The following is an 11,991-nucleotide window of genomic DNA, read 5'->3' on the forward strand; positions in this document are numbered from 1 at the left end:
CTCTCTCTCTCTGTTTTCGGTGCTGATGCAGTGACGCGTTCATGTAAACGGCACCTAAAAGCTGTCACAAAGAACCAGCAAAAGTAATGTAAATGTAAAATATTGCAATGAGACATTTTAATTGTCTATTAATAAACAAGTGTTTTCTGTGTCGGCTGCAAAGATGAAGTCTGACTCGCGATCTTCGCAGTAGTGAACGCGCCGGAGAGAAATACACATTTCATACGGATTAAATCATTTTATTTTGTTTTGAATGGTTCTGTTTAAAAGTAGAGATTTCTGTAGATAATAGATATATTTCAATTTTTTTAGGTGTGTGAGGCGAGAGTAAGCTATCTTATACGTTGAGTTTCGGTTCATGGATGATAGCTTAACGTTAGCTCCAGTTCAGGCGCTGGCGCCTCCGTGTCGTGATATCTATCTGCTATATTTACTTTTTATTTATTAAATCGAGAAAATTGGATAATGAAACACTGATTAAAATTAAGATACAATTAATACAAAACGAAATTCGTTTTAAAGAAAGGCTTTGTGCTTTCTGTTTGAGGTCTCTGTGAAAGTTTTAAAGCAGTCTTTTAGTGCCGCTTTGAACGGTCGCGTCCGTTACGGAGAACTGTCACGTAAAATAGTTTTTTCCTCATAAATGCGAACACGAAAAATAAAAGACAAAAGACTTTTTAAAAAAGACAACCATCCACAACTTTATAGCCAGGTTTCTGTCAAACACGGCACATCAAGGTTATTATCTGAAATCATATCATTAACAATGAGTGCTTTTGAAGTAAGCGATCGAATATTCAGCAACTCGTGCTTTATCATTTGCTCATCTGTATTATAGCTGTTTTTTATATTTTGAACATCAATTAAATTTTTAACCTTAGATGAGTTTAAACGTTTTTTGTATGTCCTAATTCGGAGAACAGACACAGTCTCTATATGATGATAGCTAGGTGAAAGAGGCTCTATGTGATGGGATTTATCTGACCTTGGTGACGCGAGGCCGCTAGCAGACGGTCGGTTTAGCCAGTCTGTCTGCTTCCTGACCTGAGCCCCAAATTGTCATGTTTGAGCTCTAAGACTATGTGCCATATTACTAGAGAGAAGAGCAGCACCATCCCAGGACGGATGAATACCATCTTTTTTCACAGGGTTTCCCCAGGTTTGATCACCCCAAATTTAAGACTTTTTTAAGACCTTTTTAAGACCACTTAAATGAAAATTAAGACCTACATCACACCCATTATGCAGTCGTAAAACACCAGATCAAATCCCAATAATGACTATTACTAACCAATGTTTTAATTAAAAATACATTTATTATAAATAAATAACGGGGGGGCGTGGGCGTGCCCCCAGCTCGATTTGTTTTGTGATTTTTAATATGCAAATGACACATTTCTGAGTGCTTTATTATACACATAAATTTGATGTTGGTGTATTAGCCTAAAACAACATGCTCGCCAGATTATCTAAATAGCCCTATGTTGTTAGAAATTACTGTTTACCAGGTATGCGGCGCATCCCATGCAACAAGAGATTAACACGGTTGCCAAATTGCTTTATGTTACACATACTCTCGCATCAGCTGTTGTGTAAACAGTCGCATTTAACTTACCCACATCACGAATGACTGCCTACCACGTGAGTGCGCATGACAACCTCCGTAAGAATATTCAGGGTGGCTCAGAATTCGATTAGTAGCTGTATATCTCGGAACTCAGGGCAGAGCACCCGGCTAACGATAAGCCTAGCTAACGTTACAGGGATATTCCACCATTTGGGGAATTAAGCAAATTTTCCACCTCTCCTCGAGTAAAACAACTGTTTCTTACCGTTTTGGAAACCATTCAGCCGATCTCCGGGTCTGGCGGCTATAATTCATAGGGATGACGACAAACAATCCAATATTATTGTAAATTATATCACATAAAAAATCGGTAGCTAATGTTAATTGAATCAAGCAAACAAATAGCTGTTGTTTTTGCTCCAAAAAGCTTACTTACCTCGAATTGAACATAAGATTCCTTCACGTTATGAGTTTCCATCAGATTTGCGTGGTAGCCAGGCGTCTCATCCAATGGCGAGCTCAGTTGACGCTGTGTGCTTCTGACGCAAGTGCTAAGATTCCGATTGGCCGATTGGTCATTTTATTGTGTGTAACATCTAAATGAGGCGATCATCAGCGCTGCCAGTCAGGAGATTAACGAGCAGCTTTGTGGGTTTGTGAGTTTTAATGTTAAAGACACTATCAACATTACAGTAATATTTTACTTTTAATAAAGTAATGTTTTATTTTAATGCCTTAATGTTGATAATATTTGTCCAAATTACTTTTTTAATACTATTACTGTAATAAGTTTGCAAATACTGAATACACCTTTTGTTTGTTTTTCACATTTGGTCATTTGGTAATGTTTGCAATAATTTTAATTGCATATTCAATAATAAATTGATACTTCCACAAAAAAAGCTTAACTTGCATGTCAGTTTTATTGCAACACTCTAAGTGATTGTCCGGGAAGCAGACACACTCTATCAGTTTAAATCTAGACTAAAAACGCATCTCTTTTACCTGGCATTCATATAGAACATTAATACATTTCTATTATTCAAATCAGTTAAATGATTATTAGGCTGCATAGGTCAGCTGGAACCGGGGACACTTTCCTATAACAACTGATGTACTCATTATTTAATAAGAAGAATGGCATCTATGCTAATGTTTGTCTTTCTGTTCATTCTAAAGTTTACTGAAGTCAGCCGGATCCGGGCCGTATCCAGATCAGAAGGTGGACCTGCGCCCGGACCCATCCATGACGCATCCCTGAAGGGCCAGCCTCATCAGCCCTGTGAAGGCCTCATCCACACGACTGATCCTCAACAAACTCGTCTCCATACCGGTGTGATGACTCCGACTTCCAACCAGATGGAACTGGATAAATATTCTGAATGTTCTGATTCAATCTGACCTCTGACCTGTAATGCAGCCTGAATCATAATTATACACTGTTCGCTCGTTGGCCAGAGGAGAACTGAACGACTGAGCCTTGTCCCAAGGTTTTTTTCTCCATTCTGTCACTGATGGAGTTTTGGTTCCTTGCCACTGTTGCCTTGGCTTTTGGCTTGCTTAGTTGGGGACATTTAATATTCAACAATATTATTGATTTGCCTTAAGGTGGACGATGATGCAAACTTTGTTGTATTATTTTCATGTTACAGTATCACTGTGAAGCTGCTTTGATACAATCTGTATTGTAAAAAGCTCTATATAAATAAAGATGACTTGACTTGTGTAATCAACAGGTGAGGACCAACATGGTTGAATATTTACAAAATGAGATGACTGGAGAATTGCTGCACATTCTGTGCCTCAGGGATGAGACGAGGGGGACATGTCAGACCTTTGACATTAACACTTGTATTCAATAAAGAAAAGTATTAAAGAAATGTATAAAATTAAAAAAAAAAAAAAAAATGAGATTGAAATCACATATAGCTCAAAATACCCAACAGATATTTTTTTACAGCATGTTTAAATTTTCATTTTTTGGGGGGCTCAGAAAAACGTGACGTTTTAGTGTGTCCCCTTTAAATGCAAATTAACTGCTGCTGCACGGCCCAGGGGGCGGAGCCTCAGGACAATTGTCAGGACAATCTCATCTGAATATTATAATCATAATCATAACATAATCATATCATAATATCAAAACAGAAACTCTCAGTAGCGTGTTCATTTCGACTCGTCGGACAATAATGCCCACAGAGCCAGAGAATATATGCTGTATGGAGATAGAACAGGTATAGTTTAGTTTAATTATGGTTATAACTTATTTATCATCTGCTTTTATCCACCATTAATACAAGCCTGCTGTAGCAGACCTCGTCCGAATGATGACCAAAATATACTGATGAGTTCAATAAAGTTTATTGTACATCACACAAAAGATGAAGCGTTAGTTTTAACGCTCGGCTCACTTTTCGCTCCGTTTTCCATTGCAGATAGTACCTCCACAATAGTACCTGGTCGTCATAGCGACGCCGCAGAAAACTGACATGACTTTATCTTTTACGCGAGACCCGCGAGACACACCTGCTACCCACACACACAGGACAATGGAGGAAATCGAGTGTATGCTGTTTTTGGATGTTTTTGTTGTTGTTTTTGCTGTTTTTTTATTCAGGATACTCCGTCTGGCACGCGTGCAATAATGACGCAGTGAATAGTGACAATTCTCTCTCTGACCAATCAGCAGTCTGCCTTGTTTTCACGTCACATTTTAGTATCGCCTCAGCTCGCTTAGAACCTCGCCGAAGGTGGTACGAAAAAAAGTACCTGGAAGCAGGTACAGGTACAACTTTTACACAGTGGAAAACCAAACAAAGCCGAGTCGAGTCGAGGCGAGCCGAGGCGAGCTGGTACTGTGTAGTGGAAAAGCGCTTTCTACTTTCAGATGAACACAATCAGAGTTATATATTAAATAATATCATGGCTCTTCCAAGCTTTGTAATGGGAAAGAAGAGTGGACATGATTTTTAAACCCAAAAAGTAGATCCATCAATAATAAAAAATATCCACACCACACCGGGGGTTTAATAAGGGCCTTCTGAAGCAATGCGATGTGTTCGTGTAAGAAACATATTCATATTTAAAATGTCATACTACTACTAGAGCACAAAAATGTTTACAAGAGAACAAATTTCTTCATTGATCTAGTCATTTAATTTTGCTATCAAAATGCACAAGATTCATGCATTTAAATTTAAAATGTACAAAATGTTCTTATACCGCAGCAAAATAAGTAGGCTATATAATAGTAATTTGCAACGTGCATTTGTGTGAAGCTTTGATGCTTTAAATGAGAGCGATATGAAACGGTCTGAATCAGAAACGGTTGCTGTGTTGTCAGTCTCTCCTCTTCCTCCAGCTTAACCACGTCCACTTCTGTAGCCTTTTTCAACACTTCATCTGGAAAGCTGTGTAAACATCTGCTAAGCATATTTTCAAGCAGTTTTGAAACGCGTTTTCTGTATGTTTAGGCTAAACTGCACATCAAATAGACCTGTTTGCATCATGTTAACACATCAATCCACATATTTTATAAAGACGTAACACTTAACTTAACGAAAAATGTCATATTCCTTAGTTAATCTGATAGATTTGTAAGCCGTCGTGTTCATGCTACTGTAGCAGATATCAAGCAGATCCTCAGGAAAGTGATGGAATTTATTCTCTTTTATTACACGGCTCTGTGGAATACTTGATTCTGATTGGTAAATATCGACATCCAGCGGTATATTATTCCCAGATAACAACCGCTGAGAACAGATAACGCAGGCTCATCCAGGTCACTGTAGTCAGCAGTGCTAGGAATGTTTTTTCTTTGTGGAAGTTTTGCGTTTGGTGAGCTAAATAAAGCATTAAAACTCAGTCGAATCAATACTTTGTGTACAGTTATTTAATTATGCCGTCCAGTATCGTGGACTCGCTCTCTCGTTTGTAGCGGCGGCCATTTTGTGGCTAGTGTTTACACTGTTGGATTATGAGAAACGATTTTAAAACTGTTTAATCTGAAATCAATATATCTTATCCTCATAATTGTTTATGTGGCGAAATGCTGTGTAATAAGAGGTATGACTGTATATCGTATCTCTTAAATGTCCGTCTAGTTTGAACTTGCCGCTGAAACTGCTCTCTCCACGGAAGCTTTGCGTTTAAAGACCAATCAAATCAATATTTCATGTATAATTATTTACTTATGTAGCAAGTAGCAGTGTAATAAGCAGGACAATATCTCCACTTCACGTCCTCATCACTCTGCCGGGGGTTATTTTGAGAGAACGACCAGCTGGATGTACATTATCCCTTAGGAGTAGTATGAGGCAAAATTAGCAAAAACACGCCGGAAGCGCGAATGCTCAAAGGCATGAATACCATACGTAATTGCACGTATACATGTAGGCAACAAAATATAACACTGTTTCACAAAATGTAACTATGTTAATGCAAATAAAAAATACTGAGCATAATTGCAACACTCCATCATGTAAACACATCAAGAAAATGTGTGTAAATATTATATAATATAAAGATATTATAAGTTTATAATTTCTAATTTTTGGTACAATCATGCCGTGTCATTGAATAAGATTGAACCATGTGGTAACTGACGATGTTAGTCAAACAAATATTATATCTTAGACTGTTATTCAATCACATTGAAACTTAAAACTAAAACAAATTATATAACCATTAAGTGTACAAACATACCTTAAAGAAGAGTAGTAAGAGGCGAAATGAGCAAAACACACCGGAAGTATTACTCTCTCACTCCTCCATGGACAAACACACGCGCGAATGAAGCGATAGACAGATCATGATTAAAAGCGCCGGTTTCACTTTATTTTGATGGTCCCTTTAACACATTCTGTTGACTATAAGTAACGTTGTACCTACATGTCTACTAACTCTCATTAGAGTGTTAGTTAAGTATTAATAGACTGGTAGGGTTAGGGTTAGATTAAGCTGACATGTAGTTGCAAAATTAATTAGGATACGCCGAAGGGTACGCGCGCTACACACAGCCTACGACGTAGCTACGGCGGCAGTTCGACGCAGAAGCATAAAACAGGCTTTAATCAGCCTTAAGCGCGAATGCTTAAAGAGGAAGACGAAGAGAAACCACTTCCTAACGGCAGATCTCTCTTCTCGCAGTGGATCTGTGACCTGTGAGATCAAAGACAGATACCAGGGATTCATGGGATTCACGCTCGTGCACGGTGTTGCTAATAAACTGGATGTAATTTAAGTCCAAATACGTGTTTATCAATTATTTTTTTCTTTAATACACACGTGTTTATATATTTTAATATAAAAATGCCATCATAACCCATATAGAGATTGCACTGTCAGAGAGTTGGGAAAATTCACACATAATTTATAGGGCTGGATATTGACACAAATTTCACAAATCGATTCGATTTCGATTCACAAGCCTGCAATTCGATTCGATTTCGATTCCGATTCGATATTGATTATTTTGGATATCAGGTACAATGCATGGTAAATTTCAAATCTTTTAACAAATCTCTTAACTAATACTGTAAACTCTGGTAGTCAGTTGTAGCCTATAGGCTTCATTAGCCTACTATAATATTGAATTTAAAAATTAACTGATTTGTATAAAAAACTTATTTATTTTTATAATAATAAAGTTATATGGTGGCTCTCCTAAAAAAAAAAACTTGCTAGATTTATTCAAACATGCATTAAATATTGAAGAACATAAAAAATTATAATGAATATGTAATATGGTGCATATATTTAGCAAAATGCTCCTCTCTAGAGTTAGTTTTTCTAGCTGACTAACAAGTTTATGGTCACTGGATATGGTTTTTCTGAGGTAAATGTGACGTTACATGACATTGTTTACAAGCCGTTTTACTGACGTCTTTCCACGGTTGAAACACTGATTGAGCGATTCCATGTGACATGATACGGACTTCGATAAGTTGCGCCAGAGCAATCTCACGCCACAGCGCCAAAACGCTATTTATGTTTTTGAGTTTTGTAAGAAAATGGACGTAAATTGAAATCTGAGACTTTGTTTCATATCAATAGTAACAAAGCACAAAGATTATTGTGATTTATTGGATGGGATGCACGCTACATACACAACTGAAAACAGGATGAATAATCGATTCTTGGGATTTAAGAATCGATATCGGTTCGTAAAAATGAGAATCGATTAAAATCGAGGAATCAATATTTTTTACCCAGCCCTAATAATTTATACACATAAAACATGAAAATCAAACATTTGAAAAGAGATCAATACATCACGGTTGTTTAAACCAATGAGCATTAAGCTGTGTCGTCAGCAAGTCTTTCCCATCATGCTTTTGATCATCAGTCGGTGGAGAGCAACTGCGCTCGACTGCAGAATCCGCACTCGCGAGAGTTTATAAATGTAATAAAGTTATAAATGTGTCGAGTACGGCCCGCCTTGCTCTGATGTCATGCTGTCATATGTCAAAAACTCTTGCGACGGCGGTCGTGTCGGATTCTGCAGTTGCTCTCCTGACAACCGTATTGATCTCTTTCAAAATGTTTGATTTTAAAACTCAGTGTGGCGAGCAGGACGAGGTTGAGGGCCGTGAGAGATTGGCGTGATTGATAATGAGCGACTTCTGTACGACGCACCGGTCTCGTGTCTCTCACGGAGGAGCGGAAGCATAAAGGAGGAGAGACGACAGTGAAGAGGGAGAGAGGACCAGGCCTGGACTTGTGTTGAGTTTATTTTATTATATGTGACAGCAGTCGTCCGTGAGGGGCTGTTGTCTTCACTTTCCATTTGTATTTGTTTGTTTTATTTATTAAATTGTGTGTTAAACGCTCGCCGGTTCCCGCCTCCTTCTTCCCACAACATCTAACTGCGTTACACAAAGGTTAGGTTTATGTTCATTTATGTTCTATTTTTTTTTTTTATGTGGGCTATAATGTGTTGGAATGGACTGTGTTAACAATAGCAAACAGCACGGAGAATGCTTTGACACTAGCTGCATTTACATGGACCCTTCTAATCAGATTGACGGGTCAACCTTCATGTAAACACCTCAATCGATCCGACTGAGCTCGATCGGTTTGGAATTTCGATCGGATTGAAAGGGGTTTATTCCTTTTCTAATCCGATCGAGAGGACATGTAAACACTTGATCGGATTGAAAACCGAAACTGAAAGGACTGCGCATGTGCAATGACGTAGAAATAGCGTAATGACGTATGACGCGCTGAACGAGCTGTTGTTCTTCCTGTTGAATATAGTGTCATATAAATGAGTTTCCCGTCGTTCTATAATCCTCCTTTCCCTGCATGTGTGAAGTGAAGCAGGACAGCGTCCCACCAGTGCTTGTTTCAGACTCTCATCCACAGATGACTGGAGAGAATGGTGAAAAGTACAGTTTCATATCAAATGCTTCAAATGTCTAATTATGAGGATTGATTCAAAGATGTATGTCCAAAACCACAGAAATTCGATGACGACACGACCAGCAGATGTTACAGTGAAATGTATTAGTTAAGATATGTTTTTTTTCTATTCTTAACATCTATACTATTTCTTGTTTATACTGAGGTGACTGCGGGTCTGATCTAGTGTCAGGAGTGCGATAAGTGTTTATTCATTCAGCCCGGCTTCAGAAAAATCTTTACTTGCTTATACTAAAGGGACTATCCCCACAAAACCAGCCTAAACTGTCTTCTTTTTAAATCTTCTTTCACAAATTTAAGAGACACTCAGTATGTTCAAGTGAATGAGATATTTAAAGGTCCCATGACATGAAATTTTCACTTTCTGAGGTTTTTTAACATTAATATGAGTTCCCCTAGCCTGTATATGGTCCCCAAGTTTCTAGAAATTTCAATCGGTGTAAATAGAGCTTTTGCTATCTTTCTCTGCCTTTGAGAAAATGGAGGCTCATACGCGCTGATCTTGAATCTCCTCTTTATGACGTCATAAGGAAGAAATGTTACCTCCCCTGTCTCTGCTTTGCCCGCCCAGAGAATATTTTCCGCCCATGAGAAAATGCGCTAGGAAGTAGGAATGCGCACGCGCGATTTTAGTTTGTCCACGAGAGATATCATGGCTTTTGAGCGAGCGAAGCATAACAATTGCTCAATAATTGGATGTACAAATGAACACCGAAGGGTCAATACAGAGCTGGGCTTGCTGAACGTCTGAAACTAAAGTCTGGATCACTCTCTTTGGCTCAGCTACACACCTCGGACAAGTTAGTCAACTAATGATATAAGTGTGTTGCTTTACTGTTTATGGTTACCTAGATTGTTACACGTAGAATGTGGCTGTAACATTAGCTATGCAGCTATGCAGTTTATGTGTGTGAATACACACACTGTAACGCGAGTGTTGTACACTTCTTTGTTATTTGGATAACCGTTTTCCTGTTGGTTATATGGCGCTCGCGATATCCGCATTTCAAGATCGCAGAGCTTGATGTAATTGTAATAAGATAAATACAGACGTTACAGATCTCTCATGAAAAGGCAACAGTAGGTTCGCGTTAGCTACATGATTGTAACTGTAATAAACCATCCGAATAAAGTACCGTATCCAGACTGAGTTGCAACTTCTTCATCCGTTGCTTCTCCATCCGGATCAGATTCTGGGTCAAACTGAAATGCTTGAAAGACTGCGTGTCTTCGTGCCATTGCTATAACAGTTATCCAACGTAAACATGCATGGTACCGTTGCGCAAGATGGTCAAGGCCACACCCACCCTCCACCTTGCGCCGCCTTTCTCCTCCTCATTATTTAAAGCTACAGACACCGAAACGGCCTGTCTGAAGGAAGCTCATTCTGGGACTGGCTTGTAGTGGCTATAATTCTGCACCGAGGCTGAATTTTTGTAAAGTGATTTCAGATACAGTACTAGGGACCACTAAGGCCTATATTAAAGCCTACAAAAAGTGATTAACTGAGTGATGGTTGAGCATTATTGAAGACACCTGATGTTAACAAGCAGGATCACTGAAGGAGAAAGATCAAAAATTTTATTAAATACATTTTTTTATTAATATTAAAAAGTCACTATTATATATTATCAGCACTCAGGTTCTTCAAGCTCGCCTCCAGTGGACTCTATTACAGAGACACATAAATGCTCACATCAACCCGATCACTTCATTTAGCATTACAGAGACACATAAATGCTCACATCAACCCGATCACTTCATTTAGCATTCATTCATTAAAATGACTTCATTCAGATTAAAACAAAAGTTGTGCCATGTAAACATCTGTGTGAGTCCTCTGCATATAAGCTTGATAAAGCCTGAACCTCGTCATCTGTCGCATTATCTGTCTAAAGAGTTTGGGGCTGTACTTATAATGCAGCAATCCCTTACAAGGTAAAATACCTGGCCTGGAACTTTCCACAGTTAAACCTATTTTGCAAAAAGCACATACATATCTCATCTTTTGCCACCTACGCTAGAAAGCTTAATATACATTTAACCGTTGCTTCCCCTGCAGATGTTAAAACCACATCCTGCCTCTCGCCTCCTCACGGGCAGTGAAGACCTCTTTCTTTAATCACTCTTAAACTATGGCAAAGGTTAGAGAAGCGGGCATGCCATTTTAACACTTGCTGAACCGCTGAGACACTGTAACTTTTTTTTTTTTTTACAGGTAACGGTAGGGTGACCAGACGTCCCGAAAAATTCGGGACAGTCCCGAAATTTTTGAGTAGTGATTTTCTGATAAAACATTAAAAACTGTCCATGGAGGTTGAGTCGTCCTGCAGCCAGCCCCCAGCGGCTGAGGCATTTTTTTTTTCTTCTTTAGAAGTTCTCTGTAGGCGCGAATTTAAATGCATTGATAAGCGAGCGCAAGTTGCCGCAGCCGCGAGTACAGTATGTGCAGCCAGTCAAAAGAGTGATTGATTGGTCGCGGCACTGTGTGCAAAAAAATACTTCAGCCTAAAGTCTGATGTCGGGTTACACAAAGCAAATCATCTACACAATTATTTAGTTTTTCTTATTTAATGACCGACAATTTAGTCGTAATAATAATTTTGGCATAAGGCTTATTAGCGTTAGGCTATAGCCTGAAATGTCTGATTTACGCACTGTTACAACAGTCTTTTTTTTTTTTTTTTTCACAATGACATTTGAGTTCATGATTTTAATGTTTTTTTTTTTTTTGTGGCAGACTAAAGACTAATGACAGACTGTTGTTCTTTGAATAAAAATATGTTTGGTTCAGGTTTGAAATTCATTATCTTTTATTATAGTCTATGTAGTCTAATATCATAGTAGGACTACCCCAAAACCTAAAGTGAGTTTTAAGGTTAAAGCTGCCGTCTGCAAATTTTTTTTTGATCATATTCAGTGAAATCGACACTATAATCCGACAGAACAACATAAATAAGGTGGTTTTAGAAAAAAACCCGAGCTTCTAACTCCACCTGGAGCGT

The 11,991-nt window shown here is 38.4% G+C and overlaps 1 protein-coding gene across 2 annotated transcripts in view; it reads left to right on the plus strand.

Annotated features, from left to right (window-relative positions):
* The window catches only part of LOC311302652 (uncharacterized protein), an 81,656-nt gene that overhangs the window by 30,486 nt on the left and 39,179 nt on the right, over nt 1-11,991 (plus strand). The window contains exon 4 of one of the 2 annotated variants that reach the window (XM_084428660.1): nt 2,747-3,835. The exons of the other annotated variant lie outside the window; for it this stretch is intronic. Within the exon in view, the coding sequence (XP_084284786.1) occupies nt 2,747-2,828 (82 nt within the window). The 3' untranslated portion in view covers nt 2,829-3,835. Of the gene's footprint in view, nt 1-2,746; nt 3,836-11,991 lie in introns of those variants that run through there. 2 annotated transcript variants of the gene reach the window in all.

Source organism: Rutilus rutilus, assembly GCF_951802725.1.
Source record: "Rutilus rutilus genome assembly, chromosome: 1".
NCBI lineage: Eukaryota > Metazoa > Chordata > Actinopteri > Cypriniformes > Leuciscidae > Rutilus > Rutilus rutilus.